The sequence below is a fragment of the Thermobia domestica genome, chromosome 14 (genome assembly GCF_964235325.1).
Source record: "Thermobia domestica chromosome 14, izTheDome1.hap1.1, whole genome shotgun sequence".
Lineage (NCBI taxonomy): Eukaryota > Metazoa > Arthropoda > Insecta > Zygentoma > Lepismatidae > Thermobia > Thermobia domestica.
Window position 1 is genome coordinate 156,238,189 of NC_137467.1, and position 25,048 is coordinate 156,263,236.

The window sequence follows — 25,048 nt, forward strand, 5'->3', positions numbered from 1 at the left end:
AGTACGCAAAAATAATTCTGACCTGAAATGTCTTCATAAAATAGTTAATGGAAACTTAAGATCAGAAACATTACTTCAGGAACTATCCTTACGTGTCCCTTTCCACATAACACGGAATACCCACTTATTCCATCTTGCCCGCCCTAGGTTGGCAATCATACAGACGTCTCTTTTTTACAGGATACCGAACAGTTATAATCATCTAACAACTGATGTGGACATTTTTTCGAGCTACCCGGTCTCCGAAAGAGCAATTAAACGAGTTTTGGTGAAATAATATTACTTTTACACTCTATGTTGACACTGTTATTTTGTTTTCGTCTTGTTTCTTGTTTGTTTGTTAAAATTTCCCTGTGTAAAATGGCAAAGTTCTGGAAATTTGTTCAATAAATAACTATTTACGTTCAACAGCTATCCTACAAAAACTAGTCTTGGACCCTCCCAATAGTAATCAATCCCAGGAGCACACAAACTCCACATATTAAAGGCATCAACTAGTAACATGTCCCTTTAATATAACCCCACCTACTTAAGAGCAAAATTATACGCTCCTCAAAAGACAATCGTCTACGTATTTTACTTACTACAATCTATTACATGAAGCTGATTTATGAGCTTTTTAAGTGGCTGCTTTAATGTAAAGAGAAGGAACCGCAACTCCCTGGCATACAGTGCGTGCTATGGCTGGTCATACTACTACGAGATGGGTGATGTATAGTTTGTATATCACCTTTTAGCCCATTATTTTGGCTTTGTAGAGCAGAGTTCGAAATTTCTTAATTTCAAGCAGCTCCTAAATTGTATCGATGCCTGTTCAAATTTTGTACCCACTTCGAGAATCCAATCCCGGAACTATTAGGCTGAGAATAAAGCATAATGCATCTAACAAGACTGTTCAAAAAAACGGCAAACTTTATCTACTTGGTTTTTCTCTCATTCTCTTGTTGCATCATAGGGAGCCATATTTATAAACGGAGTACTACTGACCTCTAAGACCAATATTCTACATACTTCCACTGAAAAGAAGAAAACTTATTGCACATAGTAACCGTTAGAACTGAACATTAAACTGAAACTTTGCTCTTGGACTTTAAAAAAAAATCTCTCCTACACAATGTTTTCAAATAGAACAGCAGTTACTTCATATTATTATATTCTATGCTCCTTATCGCTCATGTTATGTTGTGTCTATTCATATTACAGCATCCATTGCATAATTATGCATTTACTATATTTTATTTTTATTTATTTATTTAACAATCACCAGATACAGCTCAGAGGCCATTTTATACTAGATGTCTAACAACAACAATAACAATGAAAAAGGATTTGGGAAGATGTTGACCAGGGCCTGTTTAGTAGGTACCATCCCGGCATTTGCCTTGGTAGAGTCTGGAAAAAACCCCTGTCAGGATGGTCGGCAGCGGCAATCGAACACACGATCACCCGAACGCGAAGCCAACGCTCTACAACTTGCGCTACTTCGCAGACAGTCTGTTACAGCTGCTTATGTATCTTCCTGTCTTTATGTTTTTAAATGTGTCTGATATTTCCCACCTACGTAGTGATTCTTATTTTCTGCGAAATTGTCTATTTATGAAATCTGGCTAATCACTTAAATTATCATCATTTGACTGAAACCTATAAGATACACTAGCTGTTTCATTACTCTTTGAAATAAATTTGACAGTTTTCTTTGGAACAGAACGTGCACCATTAAACAGCTTAAATATACCAATCTAATCCACAACAATTATGATATTGATAGCTACACTCGTATTTAGTTCCGCACATATTTATTTGTCTTTTAAGGTGAGTGCCCAGTTCCCTTAACAAGTGAAATAATTCTTGCAAACCACTCTATTTTATTAAAAACACTGAGACTTCTCGAAACAAGCAAGCTTCAAACTATAGAAAACAATTTAAGAAATATGATTTACATTGTATAATGGAATGTTCTATTTACAAACTGTACGTGTACTATTTACAAGCTTACAATAATTATTTTTCATTTTCGGAAAGATTCAATACAATACAAAGACTATACGTATCTTATTCCACTATGATTCCTGTTGATTTTTATATCAGTAAATTTTTCGACAGGCTGTCTTCTACTATAGTATAACTAAAGAAACCAATTTTAATGTGTCACTGTATAAATGGAACAAAACGAAGGTATATATTGCCGATATTGTTCTCTGGTATACAGTTACTATTCTTTATAGTTAATATACCGTATTTGTGACGGTTTTAACGACGATATCTAACCAGTTCCTACAGTTTTTCAACATTATACCAGAAGACACCAGGAAAGCCTGTCAACATTATTTTGTGATACACAACTCAACGGGACTGATAGAGATTACAATACGCGTTTAATATGATCAGAGCTAGGAGTTTCAGGTGCTGCGTCTTTACTCTTTCTTGCTATTAAAGTGGCCAAACTAGCTTGTCTTGCAAAGAAAATACAGTAGACTCCCGACTATCCGGCCTAGTTTTCTTTTACCGTAATTAAATAAGAAAGGTAAGGCAATGCCAAGGCATTGGAAGCAGGCGTCTTCTACGATCCTCCTACGTGTCATGTGCAAAATACAAGTTGTGACAGGAAAAGAGCACCGTTCTGGTACTTGTTCATTGTTTCGTCAGTGTGTAACGGACCTTAATACAGTACGCTTGCCACTGTTCCTGATTATAACTGTATAGTACGTACAGTACTGTATTCGCAAATTGTTCTTGGGGTATGCTTAATGTTAATAAAGAAATTAGTTCATAGAACTCCGGCTTTTTGTTATCCGGCCTGCCCTTCCACCACATCAGGCCGGATATTCGAGAGTCTACTGCAATAAATAAACATTTATAACTATACTTTGATTGCAGCTTCTTCCACAGTTTTATTAATGCGTGCCTGTTTTCCACGTCGTCACCATTTTGCACTCTTTAAAACTTTTTTGACTGCTTTGCCACATTTTATTTCTACAATAATTAAACAAGGAACACCGAACGTATGCTTCAGTGCATTCTTGTTAGGCAAAAGCTATTGGACAGAAAGTAAAGGGAGGTGGCAACATTAAACTAACCAATCATGGCTATCACCAAATGATATTATGGAGTCTTTTCTATATACAAATATGTACTTAGTGATCGGAGATCAGTAGTCATTTACGGATTTGCTTAGGGAGAGTGGGCAAGACTCTTCACAGACAAGTAGTTTCAAGTCTTTTCTTTTAGTATATTGCCATACTATTTTTTCTTTTTTAGTATATCAACATACTATTTTTTTTCTTTTCCAGTATATTAACCACACTTTTTTCTTTTTTAGTATATTACCACACTTTTTTTCTTTTTTAGTATATTACCACACTATTTTTTTCTCTTTTAGTATATTACCACACTATTTTTTTCTTTTTTAGTATGTTACCACACTATATTTTTTCTTTTTAGTATATTACCACACTATTTTTTTTCTCTTTTAGTATATTACCACACTATTTTTTTCTCTTTTAGTATATTACCACACTATTTTTTTCTTTTTTAGTATATTACCACACTATTTTTTTCTCTTTTAGTATATTACCACACTATTTTTTTCTTTTTTAGTATATTACCACACTATTTTTTTTCTTTTTTAGTATATTACCACACTATTTTTTTCTCTTTTAGTATATTACCACACTATTGATTAAAATAGATGTGTGTCTGAAACTGAACGCAGTGGGACCAACTGCTACTATCCTGCCCACCGTAAATGATGTGCTTGCCAGAAATACAGCCTTACAGAAAAACATTTTGAAATATTATGTGTTCTAAAGGTTTTCCGTACTTACGATTTTCATAAACATTGTGTTCTGGAACTTTTACGAATAATTACATTTGAAGTTTGCTTTTTTTTTTTTTAATTAAAATTTTTCACCTAAAATTCCTAGCTCTAATCATCGTTACTATAATAAAAACCTTAACACTTCATCGACTTAAAAGCATAATTGTTACTAAAATACTCGTCTGCCCAGCTGCAGACATACCACGAGAAGAATACGAAACAAAATTTTCGTTGATTCTAAAACTACAGGAGTTTTATATAAAGGGCATATGCACAAGTTAACAACCATATGGCCTAAGTCGACAGAAGTAACTTTCGATAAATTGTGACTTTTACTTATTCACCTATAAAGTTGCACGGGACTGGCCCTGGAAATGAACACCTCTGATACGTTATCATTTCAGACTATACTAAATTGGAGTTAAGAAATTCAGAATGGCGGAAAAAATTGGGTGGCTTTTGATTTGTCAAACGTAGGAATATACAAAGTAGGAACTGCAATATATATATTTTTTCACAGTACTCTTGCATAGAAAATTATTTATAAAAAGGGAAGTCGGAAAATAAGTTCTCCTACCTTTTCTTTCCCCGCGAAATCGTAAAACCCAATCATATATCATTAGGTGACGTACAACCAAAATCTCTGTACATGGCGCTATCGCAGTGATGGCAGAAAGTTCGGATGAGCGACCCACTCCGTGCCCGGCAAGTATAGGGATTGGAATAATCAATGCTCAGCGTTATTTTTAAACACCGACAAGAGTGAAGCATGGCTTCGCCTTCTGACATCTGACGTTCTTCTATTGAACGACAATGTGAGACCACACTTCGTGATGATAACGTAAAATCACCTTTTGATACTCTCGATTTCGAGCGCCTTGCCCATTCACCGTACAGTCCCGCTTTCAGGCATTGAAGGTTCTCAGCGGAAGGTACTTTAGAACCAATGACAAAGTCAAGACAGCGGTGAAAGAGTTTTTCCCGTATGCAGAACATGTGTCTTTCTAAACCCTATAAAGCGGTATAATAAATGCGCAACATTCTTGGTTCTTACGTGGAAAAATAAAGTAAGCTTTGTTCTTTATTTTCGCAGAGTAAAATTTGAGATCCACGAATGCTTTTGTCCATAACCTCCTGAGTGAATTTATCTTCCGGCTTATCCTCGTACAGTATGAGACGTAGTAATATTTAGTATTGATAAGGATACTATTGAAAAAAAAAAAAATAATAAAAATAAACATCTCTCATTCTTTATTACCTCGGAAAATGTAGGACGCTGATATTGGAAATTGTCTAGTGGGATTTACCTAAGAACTAATTCTGAACTTCATGAATATTAATTTCCTTTCATTGAAATTTAAAATGTCGAGGCACTGCTGGTTGAAAAAAAAAAGTACAAATGAGATTTTTAAAAATAAAGCAATATACAATGCATAAAACATGCAAACACGAAAATTGCAGAATATATACAAGCCGGTGCAATAAGCATTTCTGTCAATCCTTCATACACTATTATATGGAATAGCATACATATTACTACAATGAAGCTTGCGAAGTTTCTAGAAGTCAGCATATTCAACAATTCTCTTCTATTGAGAGACCTAAACACTAGCTGCGCTCACCTGGAAAAAGTTGTTGGTGTCGTCACGTGGACATATATCACTCTCTCCGCAAAACGGACTAACAGTGATAGTATTTTCATCTAGCACAGGTAAATTGTCACTGTAACAGCCATCTATGTACCTGACACCATGATAGCGAGGAGGAATCCAGCCAGAAAAGATAGGAATAAAACTCGAGCATAGCAGAGCCTATGAGAAGAAGACGTGCATAAGCCATGCAAGAGAAGCTCTAAGTAAACACTGTGCATTCATTCTCTTAAGCTACTCAATGTGATCAGTAAAGTATTAGCCAATACCATGTACGAAAGAAAGAAGTACAGTAAAATACATTCATTTATCCTATGCCGCTTGTCAAGGGTGTTCACGATCTGGAGAAATGCATCGTTCGAGGCCGCAACACCGTTGAGCAACGGTAAGTGTTTTTGAAAGTGTGTGTGAATTCATGACGCGTCGTGTCTCTGTGTTTCTGCTAAATGAAAATTGTAACCATTTTAAACACTTTGAATAGCTCTTACTCACTATTTCTACTCGTCTTCTAACGATTATAGTCTCAAAACTCCATTGCGTAAAGAGTTCTTGCGAATTGTAGCTTTTTGAATCAATGCATAAATTACAATGAAGCAATCTCAATTTCCAAACATTACCACCCGTCAAGAGCTATGGCTTGCTAGTTGGACACACAGAACCAACATGGAAACTCTCACATTGTCCTTATTTCCGGCTTTCTAGACAAGAATTCGCTATTCTTTACAGTAAGTAGCCCTTCAATTGACTCATGATTAGTCCCTCACCAGTATGGAACTCGAAAGCAGAAAAACGTTATTTCTTATAAGAAAATAAGAAACTAATATAGTAAATCATTGAGTTTTTCTAATTTTGAAGATGGAATATTACAGAAAACTATTTAAAATGATTTGAATTAATATCAGTATTTTATAATTACGAAAATCACGACCTATCTTTTTAAAAAAATATATAATTAGTGCGATCCTTATTCATTCCATCAAATACCGTAAAGAATTAACTCTCCACTTCCGTACATAGTATTGAAAGATACTATTATGATCAAACTACCTATATAGGAGAAAAGAAGAGAATTATATACATATAGTGCACTCACACACACACATCCTTCTTTCAAAGCACCATTTACATGACCTGCAAAAGAAAAGAGAACTCACGTGAAATATTTGAGATGACATGTCTCGAGGACATATGTCGGATTCACCACAGAATGGACTCACAGTAATGGTATTCTCGTCAATAATGGGAAGGTTATCACTAAAACCACCGTCCATGTAGCGAACTCCATGAAATCGTGGCGGGAGAATACCAGAGAAGATAGGAATGAAAGCACTTGCTAGGACGGCCTGTTGAAAAATTTAGTTTTCATACTTTTACACTAGAACATTTATTATTTTCATTTTGCAGAACAAACTAAAGTTTATACTCACCAGATTAAAGAATAGTCACCTCTACACAGGGAAGGAGCTTTAGCCAAGGGCTACCGAATGGAGTAAAATTCCCTGGAGTTAGAACCCATGACCAGTTATGACCGACTAGATGGATTATGTACGGCAAGCTCTGAATCACACCGCGTGCGGTTGGGCATCATCATCATCATCATAGGTATTCTGCCATTATTGGGAGATCACTTCTCACAACTGAGAAGCTTCCATGCTCCACGTTCTTCCGCTAACCTCAGTCTTTGCGTACGATCTTTCTGTTTTGATATCGTCCATTAATTGTAGTCTTCTTCGCCCCCTTCCTCTCTTTCCTGCCACCATACCCTCTAGCACGTCCCTCATGATACAGTTCCTTCTTAGCCAATGTCCCAACTAATTTCTCTTCCTCTTCTTAATATCAAAAATTGTTCTTCCCCTCCCTCATTTCTAAGACCCTCTCACTCATCTTCTGCTCGGCCCGGCTAATTTTCCCATTCTTCTGCACACCCGTATTTCGAAAGCTTCGAGTCGTTTTTCATCATTTTTGCGTAATGTCCATGTTTCTCTTCATGAGTCTTTTTCTCAACTGTTCATTCAAGGCCCCACAAAATAGTATTTTCTTCCTTCTAAAGGCTTCTTTCCCCATTCCTATCTTTGCTTTTATTTCACGTTCACACTTTAACGGTACAGCGGCTAGGCAAATACTAACAATTACATGTTTGTTATCCGGATCGATTTCAGAAAAATAATGCTGTGAAAAATCTTGAAAACGCTACGAACACTATATAATTATTCGTCAATGTGATCTTACTGCGAGCAGTCTATTGTTTACATTTCGTGATCTTTAACGATCACTATCACTACTACCAGTTGTTTTGTGTACAGTACTTTACTACAGTAGTAATTTTACTACTTTGCTACATAAAATAGCGCTTTTTTTTTTTTTTGCTCCTTTTCTCCGATTATACGGATTTTTGATCATCCAGATTGGTTTCGGTCATAATTACCCGGATAATAGGCGCTCTGCTGTAGTATATGCTTCATTGTTAGGAGTATATGTGTCATTGAAGCTTATAAATACGTATAATATTTGCAAAAATATACTGAATTAAAACTGGAATGTTTATATTAAATAAGGCAAAAGAACATTTTGGGCTGAGAATTGAAAATTAACATCTCACGGATCGATTTCAATACAACATGTACATGCATGATGTTAAAAGAGGATTTCTTCGCCATCCAACCCATAATCTTATGGATTTACCAAGCGAAGTACATGTATATTCGATGAGAACGTAGTACAGGTGACTAAATTCATATCTGGTGCACTCATATATGAAGTATGTAAAAGTAACTGCATGAAATATGAAATATAATTTTAAAAACTTCACATAATACATGAAATGTTTTAACACTTAACAAGCAAAATAACGAAGTACATACTTTTTGTTACATTATTGTCCTTTCACTATTTGAAATTTCCTTCTAATTTTTCGCATGCAATTTGTGCCAAATATTGGAATTATATATAAAAGAAATCTGGTAACAATTACTGTTGTTAATTTTTATGTACATGGTCATACTTTGTAGGTTATAGAACACTGTGAGTGATAAAAGTGGAAAAAGACCTGAGCATTGGAAAGTCTACTTACCCGGCATTTGTTTATCACAAAATTCAAATGACTTGCACTGACAAATTAAACTTGCTCTCATGAAGAATTCGCTCCACTACCGAGCCCATGGATCGATTCCCGGCAGGAATTCATGTAATTCTTCTTAAGTCCTGGTCTCATGCTGCCTTGATGCTGATTGAGTGAAAGTTCAAATAAACAATAATCGGTTGGTTGATTTGGAGTTTAGAATCCCGTTCAGCACCGAGGCTATACGAGACGTGGGTTCCGAACCACATGAGCTTCTATCGGGAATCGAAACCCGCCCTTCCGCGCCGAAAACAGTACGCTAACCATATAACCCCGAAGGAGTTCTAATTAACTAATAATATTGACCAATAGTATGGAAACTGGAAGAAGAATTAGACAAGGATATAGTATGTTGCCACAATTATTCAACATTTACAGTGATTGTTTAATGAAGGAAGCATTCATGGGAATTGGAGATTTCAAGATTGGAGGGCAGATCATTAACAAGGTCAAGTATGCAGATGATACCGTTATTATAGCTAGAAACGAAAAAGGACTACAGCAGATGATCGACAAAGTAGTTGACAATGGGAAACTATATGGAATGGAAATCACTATCGAAAAGTCGAAAGTCATGAGAATATCCCATGGAAACGCGTGCTCATGGGTCAAAGTAGAACAAAGAGCACTTGAAAAGGTCCACCATTTCAAGTCTCCGGGAAGTATTTTGACAAAAGACGCTTACTGCACCAAAGAGATCAAGGCCAGATCAAGGCCATAGCCAAAGAAGAATTCAACAAGAAAAGATCATTCTTAACTAAGGAAAAGGTTCGTCAAGTGCTATATAGAGTATTGGACTGTATGGATCAAAGACTTGGACACTACGGAAGTTAAAGAAATATTCAGAAAGTTTCGAAATGTGGTGTTGGAGGAAAATGAAGATAAAATGGACAGAGAGAAAGAATAACAAACGATGGTTTTAAAACGGATAAAAGAGAAGCGGACGCAATTAGCCAGCATTCCTCATAGGAAGGCCAACTGAATTGGATACACCTTGCGAAGAAATTATCTTCATCATACCGCTATAGAAGGAAAGAAAGCGAGAAATAGAAAGAACAAACTGATCGATGATTTGAAAAACAGAAGAAAATATTGGGAGTTAAAAGAGGAAGCTGAAGATAGAGAAACATGGAAGAAATATTTCCAGATCAAAACCTTAAAAAACACCTCACCAATACCATTTTGTCGTATCTCTACTCATAACAGAGTTGCTCTACGGCCCCGGACTTTTGATACACCCAGTATATATATATATATATATATATATATATATATATATATATATATATATATAAAAGAAAAATAATATAAGTAGATAAAGAAGAAAGTAATGTGAAAAATACATGAACAATTATACACTCTACTAGTAACCATTATGAAACAACTTCTTAAAATTTCACTCTAACATGAATTAAGGCACTATTCTTGTTCACAATGGATCCTTAATAAAAGAGAAAGACAGATCTCAATGAAAACTCACCTGTACCAGATCTTCTTTACTATTAAACTGAGTGACTATGACGTTCTTTCCGTCGTACACCCTCGTTAAGGATATGTGTAGTTTCCCATTAACTCGAAGATGAGCATCTTCCGGTAATACCTAAAATAAATAAATTCCTTTTAGAAGTCCTTTTCTTATAATGCTCGTATAGTTTAGCAATTTATCATCTTTACTCAGAACATCCTGGATAATCGTTTATTGGTAAACATTCAGGTCCTACTTCCTATTTATTGCCACAGATCACTGCAATTTCTCAATGACAATAAAGCCATTTAAAAATAACTGTTCATGACTAGATCTAATACACTCCAGTGTAAACAACAAATCCGTTTCATTCATGAGCTCCCTCGGTGCTACCTAATTAGCGTACGGGACTTTGGCGCGAGAAACCTGGGTTTGATTTCCAGTGGGAGCTCATGTGGGTCGGATCTGTTGACCTGTAGGTCCACGTATTATATTACCTCGCTGCTAAAAGGGATACTAAACACTAATCAACCAAATTCGTTTCATGAGCCTGGAATAAACAACACATTCGACGGAACGACGAAATCGGACGCCTGCACCATCGAAGGTTATCACTAACTATTTTAAATTCTGCACTAAACACTTTCTAAGGGTATATGCTCACTTCATCCAAAGTCAAACGTAAATGAAAAGAAAAAAAGAAACGGTGCATAATGGTTCAAAATTGGTTCTGGACTTCACCAATGCTAGTTAGGTCACTAATGTGATCTTATGTAAAAACTTCATAGTTCAGTCTAAGGTGGCACAGAGTGCTGCAGTCAGCATCTTGTGGAAAACTGTTGCAATAAATATTTCTGTGCATGTGGTCCGGGGTTCGATTCTCGGTGAGATTAACTTGCTTCGGATACACAGTTATCTAGTGGTTTGGGTCCCACTTTAAAGACCAGATCCCATCTCAATATAGCCTCGACACCTGAAAGTAATATTTAAAAAAAAAAAAAATCAAATACACTTTACTTAAAGAGAGATGTCACCTACATAAAAATATTTCTTAAATATGGCTGTCTTTCTAAATTAATTTTACCCTTAAATTTTGGCAAAATTAAGTCCTTAGAAAGTTTGTGGTCCAGTGTTTATATTTTAACCCTAAACTGTGGTGGTACAAGGAGTCACGCTAGTGAAAGAGGCCGAACATCCCGATGTTAAATATAATATGGACGTTTTTCGGCCATTATTTCTCAAAACGCAGTCTAATCTTAAAACCTCACCCCTCTCAGTAAGCTCTAACTTTATTTAATGTATTGATAGGATGTACATTTGATAGAATTAACGAAGTTAATACTTACACAAGACCCACCGGTAACAATGGCCGTAAACGTTTCAGTAACTTTGATTTTGTCACCTTTCTCAGTACAAATTCATTAAGGAATCAACGCTGCTTGAAGAATTACATTATCGGTGGATTTCATGCACTGTAGAAACCACTTAAAATTAAGCCATGTACTGTTTTATTATAGAAATAAAATAGAGATGGATTAATGTAACATTGCTCTAGGTATCTTTCTTTCTGCTTGCCCTTTACATGTATTAAAATTCGTGGAAAATGCAACCGATATACTAAATTATAAGCCAAAGTACTCAAAGCTTACCAGCATATTAAGACCAGAATAATGACGCTGATTTCTTAGAGAGGAAAATGACAAAAAGCCATTGAATCGTCTACGGCCATTGTTATCGGTGGGAGCTTACATGAATACAAACTTTGTTAATACGAATCTCTATTTTGCAAAATTTTGTAAGATAAATTGCTCAAAAATTCTAAAAAAAAAGAGTGTTGTAACAAAAAAGAAATAAACGTGCACGTGAAGCATAAATAAGTTTCGCTCGCTCAGCTAAAGAAAATTGCTTAAATATCAAGTGTTATCATCAATAGTAACAAAGTACACCAAAAGTATGTAAAAACAAGCACGTCCATGAACTTCAAATCGTAATAAAATTAAATTTTAATCATTGTACGCACTCAACTGATAAAGGACAAGAAAAAACATGTTTCTACTGAAACTACAGATTGGCTTTCATTGACACAGAACGTTAAATATTGGAAACGTTTTTACAGTGTTGTATACCAGTTGAATTTTCTTTCTTAGCCAATCGATATTCATAACAATACAAACTACAGGTAATAAATAAATAATTGTAGAAGACTTCCGCATGGCTTACCTTGTCGAGTCCTTCTTTAAGAATTGCCTGGACGTTGAAAGAAGGACTAAATGGGCCCAGTGTCCTCGACCTTGCTTCTCGCACAACTCGCAACACATCACTGGTTATTTCACCTGAAACACACAGAAAAAGATATGCTGTAGCGGTTTTGTGTATCGATATTGTTCGAAAAAAGAAAAAGAAAACCACTTCTTTATATGTATGAACACCATAGACTGCAGTAAGACTTAAACTAACTGAATGGACGGTAATGGTAAGCACTCACACGGAATGGCCTCAACAGGAACATGCAATAGTATATAAATTGAGTTGATTTTGACTTTAATGTCCCTTTCAGCAGCGAAGCTATATGAGACGGGACCTACTGATTAACGTAGAATCCGAACCGCCGGGAATCGAACCCGGGTCTCCCACGCCAAAGGCGCGTACGCTAACCGCTTGGCCACGAAGGAGTTCAAAGTAGTATATGATTTGAAGTAATATTCATAATAAGATCTTGATGTCCCACGGGACGCGACATTTCTGGTGTAAAGAGTACCAGGATCGATTTCTAATTATGTAAAGTTTATGGTGGACAATATATAGTTTAAAATATCTAAGATCAATATTAATAGACAAAAACCATATTCACGAAATTAAATGTCGACTAAAAGCAGGGAATTCGTATTATTATTCAGTTCAAAATCTCTTGTCGTTGCGAATTCTGTCGAGGAATCTGAAGCTTAAAATATACAAAACGATAATCATGCCTGTTGTGCAGTACGGTTGCGAAACATGATCGCTTAGTCTGAGGGAAGAACATAGACTGAAAGTATTTGAGAACAAAATCCTGAGACGAATATTCGGACCCAAGAGGAACGGGAATGGGGAATGGCGGAAACTTCATAACGAGGAACTACATAATTTATACGGTTTACCAAACATTGTTAGGGTCATCAAGTCTAGGAGGCTCAGGTGGGAAGTCATGTAGCCAGGATGAAAGAAAGTAGGAACGCTTTCAAAGCCTTAACTGGAAAACCAATCGGAAAACGACCATTAGGAAGACCTAGGCGCAGATGGGAGGACAATATTGAAATGGGTCTCGCAGAAATAGGAATACAAAAAGAAACTGGATCCAATTGGTAAGGAAGAAAATCAGTGGAGAGCTTTTGTGAACGTGGCAATGAACCTCCGGGTTTCATAGGCCATAGAGTTAGTTAGTCTATAGTGGACAATATATCTTTGTCTATCAGAAGTCTTTTAAATTTCCTCCCTGTTGATTCTCTAATCATTATCATTATCCACGGTACTTCACTGATCACCCATGTCTCTATTCATTAGCAAATATTACTTTGCATGCATCTTGTGGCTGCACAGAAATCAGAACGTCCTAGCTATAACTGCATTTGGATACCGAACCTTTTTGCTGAATTGGAGTTTCGTGTGTGCCGCCACGTTTTAAACAATGACAGCACATATTGTGGTGCACAAAACAATAAGTCTTAGAAATGGAATGTCTAATTAAAATGTTTTGGTATTTTGCACGCAACAATTTAAAAAATTCTTTTGCAAACGTTCTACCGTAACAACCAGGTATTGAAAGTAACAAGAAAGAAAGAAAGAAAGAAAAAGCTTATTCTTGTTGCCCGATCACTTTCAGCAGCTGTTAATATTCTGCTGAGCTAAATGGGTCAAGGTGGTTCAGCTTATACACAGTAGAATTATTTAAAAAAAAAAAAGAAAAAAAAGAAAGAAAGAAAGAAACAAAAAAAAAGAAAAGAAAAAAGGAATAACTACACAAGAAAGACAACGGAGAGAGTTTCATATTCTCGCTAACACAAATTATACGTAACTGCTGAAATACAATGCTCTACACAAAGTCAGCTACAGGAAGAAGATAACTATAGTAAAGGCAACGACCTTTCGTTCAAAAAAAAAAAAAAAAAAAAGTAAACCACTTTCATACATTGTTTAATGACTTAAATTGGCGATTCTCAAACTCTTTGCCAGTGGGGACTTCTCATTTTAATCTAGATGTTCTGCTCTATACACTAGTGATGGGCACAGAAAAATGTTTTTCGTTTACAAAGACCGAAATCGATTTAAAACTTTAAAAAACTGGTATTTCAAAACTATCAAAAACCGGTTGGTTTTATATCAAAACTGGTTTTGGTGAAAAACCGAAATGTCTACCCTTGGTTTTCTATATATATTTAAAAAAAATGGTTTCGCCCATCCTTGCCTTACGTTCCTTTCGGAAGTAAATTTATCTTCTTTTATGTTTTGGGTAATACCAATATCATTATAGGCCTATTATTAAAATAATATTACCATATTTTTGTCGGGACAAAAAATGTCTGCATTATGGTAGTTTCACTATGTACAAAATGTCATTATTAGTCATTTTTTTCCATTCCATAATGAGTACAATATTGTTCCTGAATCAATTGGCCACCATTCGTTCAATGGACATTGAAAGCATAGGTGGTGTAGGCTCTGGTCGCCCTCCACGCTCTCCCCTCATCTATCCCCTCTTATTAATGGCAATGTTGGATTTTCATTTAACATTGGGCGCATTAAGAGTGTACAGTCCAAACGGCTCGTCCGATTTAAAATATTCCTTCACTTTAGATTGAAAACTTATATTTGGAGACTGTTTCCCCTCTTACATTTTATTGTAACTCTGATAATAACAGAGTTACCCTATGTCAGAGAACTTTTGAGACACGTACACAAATAGCACATTTACGACATTAATCACTCGCAGGAGCGTCATTTAGGGGGGAAGGGAGGGGCAATTGTCCCTCCTGAGTTTGAGGTTTATAGATTTTATCAACAGAATAATAAAAAATCAGTGAAAAACGCGAAATTTTACTTACATCAAGGGGTCTTCCCCCCCCCCCGCAAGCAAAATCTGAAATGACGCTCCCGGTCTCTCCGTCACTAAATATCCAGTTTCACAAGCCACGATAACAAATGCTAGTTAATGACTAACATGGACGTGAGTTCGAAACTCGATCAAAACTTAGACCACTGGCATTCGCCAGTGTCACTGACTTATCTTGTCTCAGGTGTTGACCATTTATTAAGATCACAGAAATCAAAGAACTAGAATCAACAGAGGAATTCATATCGTAATTAATAAGTCTAACTATACATATCACAGGAAGGAGGGGGGGGGATTTCCAGCCGCCATATCGACCGAATATTTTAGTTTGGCGATAGGGATTTGGCTTTTAGTTTGTTTGCTTCTGAACTGTGAAGAAAGAAAGAAAAGAAAGAAAAAAAAACAGACTTTCTGATTTGGCTACTGATTCAGACTAAATTTCGTGCTCTGGATATCACATAGGAGTGAAGTGATTTCTCTTTGAATAAAAACGCAAGAACTGGCTTATAACTAGACTTTTTGTTTCTAAAAATTGGTGGAAGAAGATACTTTAAAAGCCCTAACCATAGGCAAATATTTGATAACAATTATCACAGCCGGTCGAAGTGCAATAATTATAACAATATAATCTCATTTTGATAACTTTAGTCAAGGCCAAATCTAAGTATCAAGAGTTATTACACTGAAATCAAACTAAAGACAAACAGGCGCATTTGAAGTTTACTCCGTCTGACACGGGGAAAAGAGGGTGTATGCTAGCTGGAAGAGAAATAATTCTTACCTGCCGAAAATGTTCACTCCTACTTTATTCATGAATATGAACATCTAAGCTATTTAATGAACATTCTTTGGTTTACCAGTACAATTGAATACGCTACACAAATACGAACCATACGCATTTTTCCAACAGATAAATTAAATGTTAATGGCCTGGTATCATAAAATAGAGTGAAACGTCCGTTTATCTATTGGCGATCATTTCAAGGCTAGAATAATAATCTAATGCTTCAACTGAACCATGACGAGTGGTGTTGAATAAATAGCTTCAGGGGTGTTAAAAGCACAGCTACAAGATAAAACTTTAGACTAGTTGTGGTATCCCAGGTTACATAATCATAATAGCCCAATAACTTGAAGAAATTTGCTGCAATGTAGAGTCCATTCTCAGGCTATATCTATGGGCTTGGGGAGCGGGTAAGAGATTTCGTTGATATTCGCATTATTTTTAACAATCCCATTTCCACTGTCATTAAACGCAATACTTTAACCATTGATATAACTAAAATGGATAATCCACTCAGTCATCTTTCTAATAATGGTGTACGGAATCTTGAAAATGTAACTCATTAAGAGTTTTGAGAGTGCACACTGATACATCAAATTTAGTAAATCAGTGATACACCTATTTCAGATATTTGAGAGCTTTTAAAGAGTAGTAGGCTATCCATAGCAAATAACTACTTTTGATCTACACGTCCATAATTTCTAAGATTCCCTTCAACGTTAGTGGTCCTCAGTTCGTTTCACGGTACCGGTAACGTCAAACCTGTCCTGATCTGACAACTCGTAGATTCCCTCGCAACTTGCTGACTGAAAGTCCTGCACACAAGGAAAAACTCCTACCTATTTAAGAATTATCATAATGAAATGAACCCTACAAATTATACGCATCATAGCCTGGATTCTGGCTGAACCCCCCCCCCCATTTTTACCTCTAGATCCGCCACTGCCAATGGATCCGTCTTGCCAAGATACGAATAAGTTTGCCACTGTAAGTAAAATAAAGTAATCCGCAGTTTTGATTTTAAATTAGGCACCAAGCAGTGAAACAATGAGGAATTAATCCACACTTAATATTTTTGGGCCCAGTAATAAGTTACTGGGGTTGAATAAAGTATCACTATTGTTAGATATTTGCAATTATAGTAATTCGTATGTATGACTAACTCTGATGATTTCGCACCCGGGTACTAAGTACGAAGGAATACACACAAAATATTCGGCATAATCGTTCACAATAAAATACTTCTTAATTATTTGTCAAGAACGACGCACTTCCTTTTGTTTGCCTAAAAATACCTAATACAGGCATTGACCAGTGTAAAAACCACACAAGACAGGAAAACACTATTTCCGTACTCCATTTACACACATATTATCTTATAAACAACATTTCGGAATCCTCACGTGACACATACACATGGATTCTCTGTTGTTATTCCGTTTCAACTATGGGGCAACCCAACGGATATCTCTACGTAAATAAAGTAATCGCGGTTAAACTAGATTTCTAATCTACGGTTACACACAGTCATGTTCAGAAGATTCCTCCATTTTATGGTAACATTTCTCAGAATAAATGTACATAGCCATGTTAGACACAAATACCTAAGTTTTCTTTTGTTACTTTTGAGTAGTAAGAGGAAAAAAGTTATTTTACTACGACAAGAAATGAAATCACACTTATCAAAAAATGCAAGTTTCGCGGTTCTACATACTTATAACGCGAATTTATTTCCGTCTATATTATATATTATATATATATATATATATATATATATATATATATATATTATATGCTCCACGGTCTTCCGCTAACTTCTCCATGTACGACTTTTGTGTTTTTATATCGTCCATTAACTAGTCTCCGTCCCCTCCCTCTCTTTCCTGCCACCATACCCTCTAGCACGCTCTTCATGACACAGTTTCTTCTTAGCCAATGTCACAACCAGTTCCTCCTCTTCTTCTTAATAATACCTAAAGTTGTTCATTTTTCCCCACCATTTCGAAGATCCTCTCATTTGTTCTCCGCTCGACCCAGCTAATTCTTTCCATTCTTCTCCACACCCACATTTCAGGACATTGAACGCATGTATACAAGATCTGTATCTGAATCTGTTTCCTTTTTATTTAACAGTGTGAAACCTTGTTTCATTGATTAATCTCGTGAATCATCCCTGTTTCATTAATTAGTCTCGAAAATCGAAAAGAAGGGCAAAAGCGCGTCCGGCTTGGGTACAAAGCCGGACATCAATTTTATTATGTCCAAAAGCCGGACGTCTGGCAACCCTATACTTTTATTCTAATTTGTAGCGACAGGTTTCAATATAAGAAATATACAATTGTACCGTGTCCTGCGAAAACGAACTAAGCGCCACTTTCATACTTTTAAGAAAATTACGTATAAAGGTTGATGTCCAACATTAATGTAGCCGTAGTCAAAAGAGATTTTTTTTTTTTTTTTTTTTTTTGGAAAGGTGTTGGTTTTCCTCTCTTTTGGATTGTGCAAAACGTTCTAATGCGTATCAGGAACCAATCGTCGCATTTACGTGGATTTTCAAAGTTTGGCGCTTAGTTCATTTTTGCATAACACGGTACAATTGTACTTTTATCCGCAGCCCTATACTAATATTCCAACACTAAAGCGCTTCGTGAAACAATATCCTTTGTAATAACGCACCCTTAAACTAACTAAAACCTGCCGCCAACTGCACTTGCATGGATTGCCGAACATCCACACAAGTGCTAACATGCAGTGACGTAACTGACTCAATAATATAATTAACTTCTCTTTGGCATACAGCATCCGCACATTCCTCACGTTCCAAAGATCGCGTGAACTCAACACGTGTTGAATGAGCTCTTTAGAAAACACGCGGACAAGTAGACTATTTAATGGGTCGATTCCTATTCTAATGACTACATCCAGATGCTAAAAGAAGTCCCCTATCTCCTAGTCAGCAGGCATTTAGTAACTTTCCTTCATTATCAATTTTCACTAATTATGAAAAACAAACATGCATTTGTCGGTACTCATAAATGGCAATTAAAGCGTGTTTGATCTGTACCGCATACACATAAATGTCATCGCTGTATTAACACAGTGAAAGGTCGATCTCTTATAGTACAGAAGTTGGATCAGGATTTTTAGGTGCACACTTTTTCTTTTAGAGCTAAAATGAAATAAAATGAAATCTTTAAGTTTTACGTCCCGCGACTATGCCGGTCAGGCTAAAGGAGACGGTGATAACGGGAAATGAATGAAGAATGTGGGAGGAAACGGGAGAACCCCGAGAAAACCAACGCACACGGTGTTTACCCACCACAGTATTCCCTTGGCGCGAGCTGGGATCGAACCGAAGATCCTCTGCACCAGACATGAGCGCTCTATCACTGAGCCACCGCGGCCCCCTACCATTAGTTGAATATGCAACACCTACAGCCTTGCTATTCCGAGTGAATACGAAATTAGTTTCTTCGGATATGGAAAGAAGCTCTTGTACAGTATCCACAGAGATTTTAACTCTAAATAAAAGCGCACTTATATTTGACAACTGAAGAGATGGTTATTAAGCAAATACATATCTCTCTTCCTAATACAGGTATTGAATCTATTCTATATAACAAATGTATCCAGTTTATATATATTAATTTGATTTCTAGTCATGAAAGGCTAATTGTTCAACTATTTGAAGGAAATATATGTTTTACCCCTTTAAAAGCACCTTTATCTTTCCTTTTTTTCTATGAACACTGCCCTTAAAAGTCCTACGCTGGTTATAAGTTTGCTTCCAAGCCGCGCAAGAATTGAAATGTATTTCACCATTCAATCCCATACTGTCATACAGTGCGTAGTCTAAATACATTGCATCATGAACACTGTATTTGATTTTCCAAACGCCTGTTCTCTCTCTAGGGAAATTCTTAATTCAACAGTGGCTTAGAACGTTCCCTTCAAAGATAACTCGATTCGCTGAATTTCCGAAAAGAAAACCAAATTAACCTTACTCATGCCAGAAGCATCTCAAATACTTTTTCGTTCAAGGAAATTCATAGAAACTCCTGGAGATAATGAGCAACAACCACGGATCTGATAAGATATCTCAAAACAGATTAGAGCGCGGTACAACTATTGTTTTTACAAGATATCCACTCTTGACAGAGGCCACAAATCAAACAGTTACGGATCTATTCGTCTTGGCTTGTGTGCATAGAGGCGATTCTGGGGTAAATGGGAACGCAAAAGCGGAAACTGACAAGTTACCAAAATAAAAGGAAATATAAAATAAGTTAGGGACATCACTATATGGTAATTCTTGTATTTACTATAAGATGATATATTAAACAAACTTTTTACTTTGAATTCCCAGTTAGAGTACTTAGGTACATAGGTCTAATAAACAATATCTTGCTCTAGGGGGGGGGGGGGGTAAAAACCCTGAACCCTTGAGTATGCCACTGATGCCTTATACCCACTGGCAAAAGCAGCCCAATGGGACAAGTGTCCTCTGTAAATAGTTTTAAACGAACTGTTAATTTAAAAAAAGACATAACAATGGCGTGTAGATGTCTTTCCTTTTAGGATGTAGTGACATCTCGAATATCAAGGTAAACTGAATAACGGGTCAACGTATAGCTTCAATGAATGTGTCCTAAAACCCAACTCTTTGTCTTTCCGTTTCAATAATGAAAAATCTTACCGAAATATGCGAAGTCTGTCATGCGAGAAATTCAATTTACACTTCACTAATGTCATCAACCACATTTTCAACTGATTTTATCTCTTGTCAAAATTTATCTCACTAAGCAATAATGACAGGGAAAAAACTCGTGCCAGGAATTTCCAGATTTCTACACGATAGAAGAAGAGGAAATACCAACTTTAAAAGTTCTTTATCATTTGTATCACTGACATGAATAAACATTCTTGATCCATCAAAGCTGCATTGCAACAAGATTATAAATAAAATACGCCTTTCCTTATCGAAGAAACTCAATTGCCACCAATAAATAATGACAAAGCATTTATTGATGTCTTACAAAATTATCAAGTAGATGTCAAGTTGAAAACTACCAATCTACAAAGAATTAACTTCAAGTGTTAATGTAGGCCTAATTCCTAATCTACAGAACAAATGAAATCTTCAATATCTCACGGTTACCCTCCTTGGGGTAAATATGAGAGTTTCTTAACGAAAAAAAAAAAAAAAGACTGATGACCTTTGAAGGGGAATTCCGAGATAGTCAACACTCTATGATATCTACCACACACATACATACGGCCTGAAATTGAACTCAAAATCCCTCGCACCAAAGATAGGCCTATGTGCCTTGGTACTCAGACTCACCCACCGTCATTCACAAACATAAAAGTATAGCTCGCTATTCGGCACAAATAATTGGAACAGCTTTCGTCTCTTAGGCGTGAAAGACAGGTTTAATTCCCGATTAGAATAAATACAGTTTGAATGCTATGTTAAAATATAGTCTCTGTTCCATATAGTATCCGTACGGTACTTCAAAAGAGGCGCCAAGTACCAATTCTACCAAATACCGTATTTCCCAATTCAAAAGTTAAAAAATTGCGACAATTCAAAATCTGTGGAACATAGCTTGTAAAATCGATAATCACAGAAAGCTTCAAAAACAAAACGAAAATGCCCCACGCTTGTCCCTTAAGGCTAAGGGAGACGAATGAAGCATGATGGAAAAATTGGTGGAATGAGAATGTGTTTTGAAATGGGAGTAACCCGAGAAACCCCACGAATACGATGTTGTCCATAAGCTTACTTGATTCAGGACCGATCCGCTGTCCGCACGCACAAGAGGTAGGCGGTCTACCACTAGGTAAGTCACCATAACCACGGCTATGAAAACAAAAGCTATGCTCACGTAGTGATATGGATCTCATAAGAAACCCCAGCATTGTCAGAAGCCCTATTAATACGATTAAGAACAGAAAACCTCAGTGCTTCCCGTAATGAACAAAAATCTATACGCGAACCCCTCTAAATTTTCAGCCACAGTCTTTGAAGACAAAACAAAGAGTTGTGCAGAATGACGTATTCTACACTAGCCTATATTAATGTACTACTACATTAATATTAGGGTCTACCAGTGATGAAAATTTTCCGATTTATAAAAACATACTCCACTTATTCCTACATCGTTATTTAGTCGAGATGAGAGGTGGAAAATTTTCTTCTATATTTTTCCGGAAAATTTCCGGCAAGTGGAACAATTTTTCATGAATCGAAAAATTCTCTCTCCTGTACAGTGATGAAAATTTTCCGGGAAATTTTGAAACGGAAAATTTTCCGATTCGTAAAAACATACTCCACTTATTCCTACATCGTTGTTTAGCCGTGATGTGAGGTGGAAAATTTTCCACCTCACATCACTAGGGTCTACACAACCTGCCTACCCAACCGGATTCAAACCCTGTTCGTAGTTCAGGGTCCTGACCTTCATACCCTCGATGCCACAGGCAGGTATAAAATTAAATAAATAAATAAATAAATAAAGTCCATAACTTTGCCATAGTAAAAGCAATTCTGTTTGGCTTACACACAAAGCACATACGTACTCTATGAAAAATACAGAATACGGACTGGGTAGCATACTGCTCAGCGCACTGGCATGATTAGCCGGGGACTCGGTTCGATTATCCAGCCCAGTTGCACAATTCACTCTCTAAATTTTCGTAACTCTTTACAATCAAAATTAATCTTAAGACAATATGGCATGTTTTCACAAAGCAATGGGGAATCCCTTCTTCCAGGCACTACTCAGAAAATTACATACGACAAACGTGTTATATTTCTAGACAACGGTCAATAAGATTTGTCAATAGGCTTTCATTAGAACACTAGCAAATCCAATTTGGCATCTTCTCTACCTCATAACCGAATTCGATCACTGACTTGATTGTAATAATGATGTATAAGAATCGAATAGCAGTGGCGGATCCAAGGGGGGGCTATAGCCCCCTCCCCTTGACGCTCAGGTATACACTGGATAAAATGGGCTTCAATCCTGCTTTACACTGGATAAAACGGCAAAATATGGTCTAGCCCCTCCCTTGATCATATCCTGGATCCGCCCCTGTCAAATAGTATACTTTTAGTACCGTACTGCAATTTGAAATTTCTGCCGAATGTGCAAGTGATTTGCCACTACTGGACTAATTAAATATCAGAAATTAAAATTTAGAATAAACTTGGGCCATAAATTACGCTAATTGCATATCTAAATTGCTAGAGGAAACTAGGCCAATGAATGGGATCAATCTGAAGTTAAAAATTTATAAACAATAATTACTTTACTTTAAAAAAAATATTCACAATCAATATTTATAACATCACGATAATTATTTTTCCCGATTTAGACTGACGTTCAAAGGTGAAAGTGCAAATCAATTAAAGGTATTTGTCTCTGCACATTAAAAGGTATATTAAAAAAAGGAACCGTTTTCAAAGTAATCGTATCTCTACTTCTGTTAAAGAATAAGTTTGGCCTTGACAAATTGAAAGAGTGTGTTAGACTTATACATTTAAATGCACACTAATTATATGGGTGATACAGCATATTGTTTGAATATCAATTCTATAATTACTGCTAATTTAACTCTCCTTAGCATTCTAACTTTCATCTAATTTTTATGTAACTTGTAAATGACTACTCACCTAATGGCAGATCACACAACAGACAACAGGCAGCTATCGCCCCAGCTGAGGCACCAGATACTTTATCGACAACTAAATGAGGAGCATATTTTTTAATACATGCTGCTACTCCTATATGATAAACCCCCAAAAATCCACAACCGGCAAATGACAGATTCATCGTTGATACTGTACAAGGTCAGATGATCACAGCACAATGTTCGGTGTACTATTTATTTAAAAAACAAAAATAAATAACACTATTAACACAACACAATAGATTCACTATTTATCAGGTGATCACGATTATTACGGAGGCATCACGCTTTCAACGAGTAACTAACATCAATAATCTGAAACAGCAGTACAAATCCTTTTTATGCTCTTATCAGTACTGCGAACATACATAATCAGTGTTGCCAGACATACAAAACACAAAAACAGTACGCAAATAAGACTAAACTCCGGAGGACCGTACAGTAGCACGAAAGCGATTTTGTTTTTATACACACAATTTTTTATTACTTATCCAGACACGTTTATTGTTTTGCTTTTAAGTTATGGATGAAAAATAAAAGTAATACAGCATTATGACATTTATTTCAAGATATAAGGTTAGTTTGTAGCATGCCAATAAAAATGAAGGTAGGAAAACACTAAATGATTTGTTAGTTATCAATTGAAATTATCATCTTCCAAATGAACATCGCCATTTTCCATTAAATCCTGCTCTGTGTGCGAACTATTCAGAACTATACTTGTCATGTGATTTAACTTATTTTATGTAGGGGGCTGCTGTGGCTCAATGATAGAGCGTTCGCCTCTGGTATATTAGATCCTTGGTTCGATTCCAGCTCGCTCCAAGTGAGCTTTGTGGTGGACAAACACCGTATGCATGGGTTTTCCCCAGTACCGTAACTTATTTTTTTTCCAAGGGGGCAAGCATTAATACGTGTATTTGGGCCCGGAGGAAAGGTTGTTTTTCTAATTCTTGGCCCCCCTCTTTCCATCTTTCTTTTAATCTTTATGGGCCCTAGGAGCCTGTGGACCCTCCCGCACGGCAAGGTCTGCGGGGCCGTTAGTTACGCCCCTGGGCCCGTGTCATACATGACAAATTAATTAAGGAGACATATTAACAAATCTCAAAGCCATACGAATAAATATTATTTCTAGGGTCCCTAATACAGCCCATTTTTACTGAAATGGGCCCACGACTCATTTTTGTTTTATTTACCTTTTGTGTGCAGTTTTGTTCATGTAATGGAGTGAACAAGTTTGATGCTTCATTTATAATTTCATGTTCGTATCATATATGGAGTAAAAAAAATTGTCTTAAAAAAGGGCTCCCCTCAAACGGCGGTGTGCTTCTATGAGGGGCAGTTGCCCCCCTGCCCCCACAAGTTACGGCCCTGGTTTTCCCGTTTCGGACAATGTTTAGCAGAAGTGGGTCCAGATATTTTTTTGTAAAA

General features: G+C 36.4%; 1 protein-coding gene across 2 annotated transcripts in view; it reads right to left on the bottom strand.

The window, feature by feature from the left end:
- The window catches only part of LOC145670432 (1-acylglycerol-3-phosphate O-acyltransferase Pnpla3-like), a 44,212-nt gene extending 20,235 nt beyond the window's left edge, over positions 1-23,977 (bottom strand). Inside the window, exons 1-4 of one of the 2 annotated variants that reach the window (XM_081739104.1) lie at positions 23,601-23,977; positions 12,270-12,382; positions 10,065-10,184; positions 6,621-6,809 (exon numbers count right to left, since the gene is read on the bottom strand). In XM_081739104.1, the coding sequence (XP_081595230.1) occupies positions 6,621-6,809; positions 10,065-10,184; positions 12,270-12,382; positions 23,601-23,760 (582 nt within the window). In that variant the 5' untranslated portion in view covers positions 23,761-23,977. Of the gene's footprint in view, positions 1-5,439; positions 5,629-6,620; positions 6,810-10,064; positions 10,185-12,269; positions 12,383-23,600 lie in introns of both variants that reach the window. The other variant, XM_081739103.1, reaches the window with a different exon arrangement.
- Between the last annotated feature and the right edge of the window lie 1,071 nt (positions 23,978-25,048).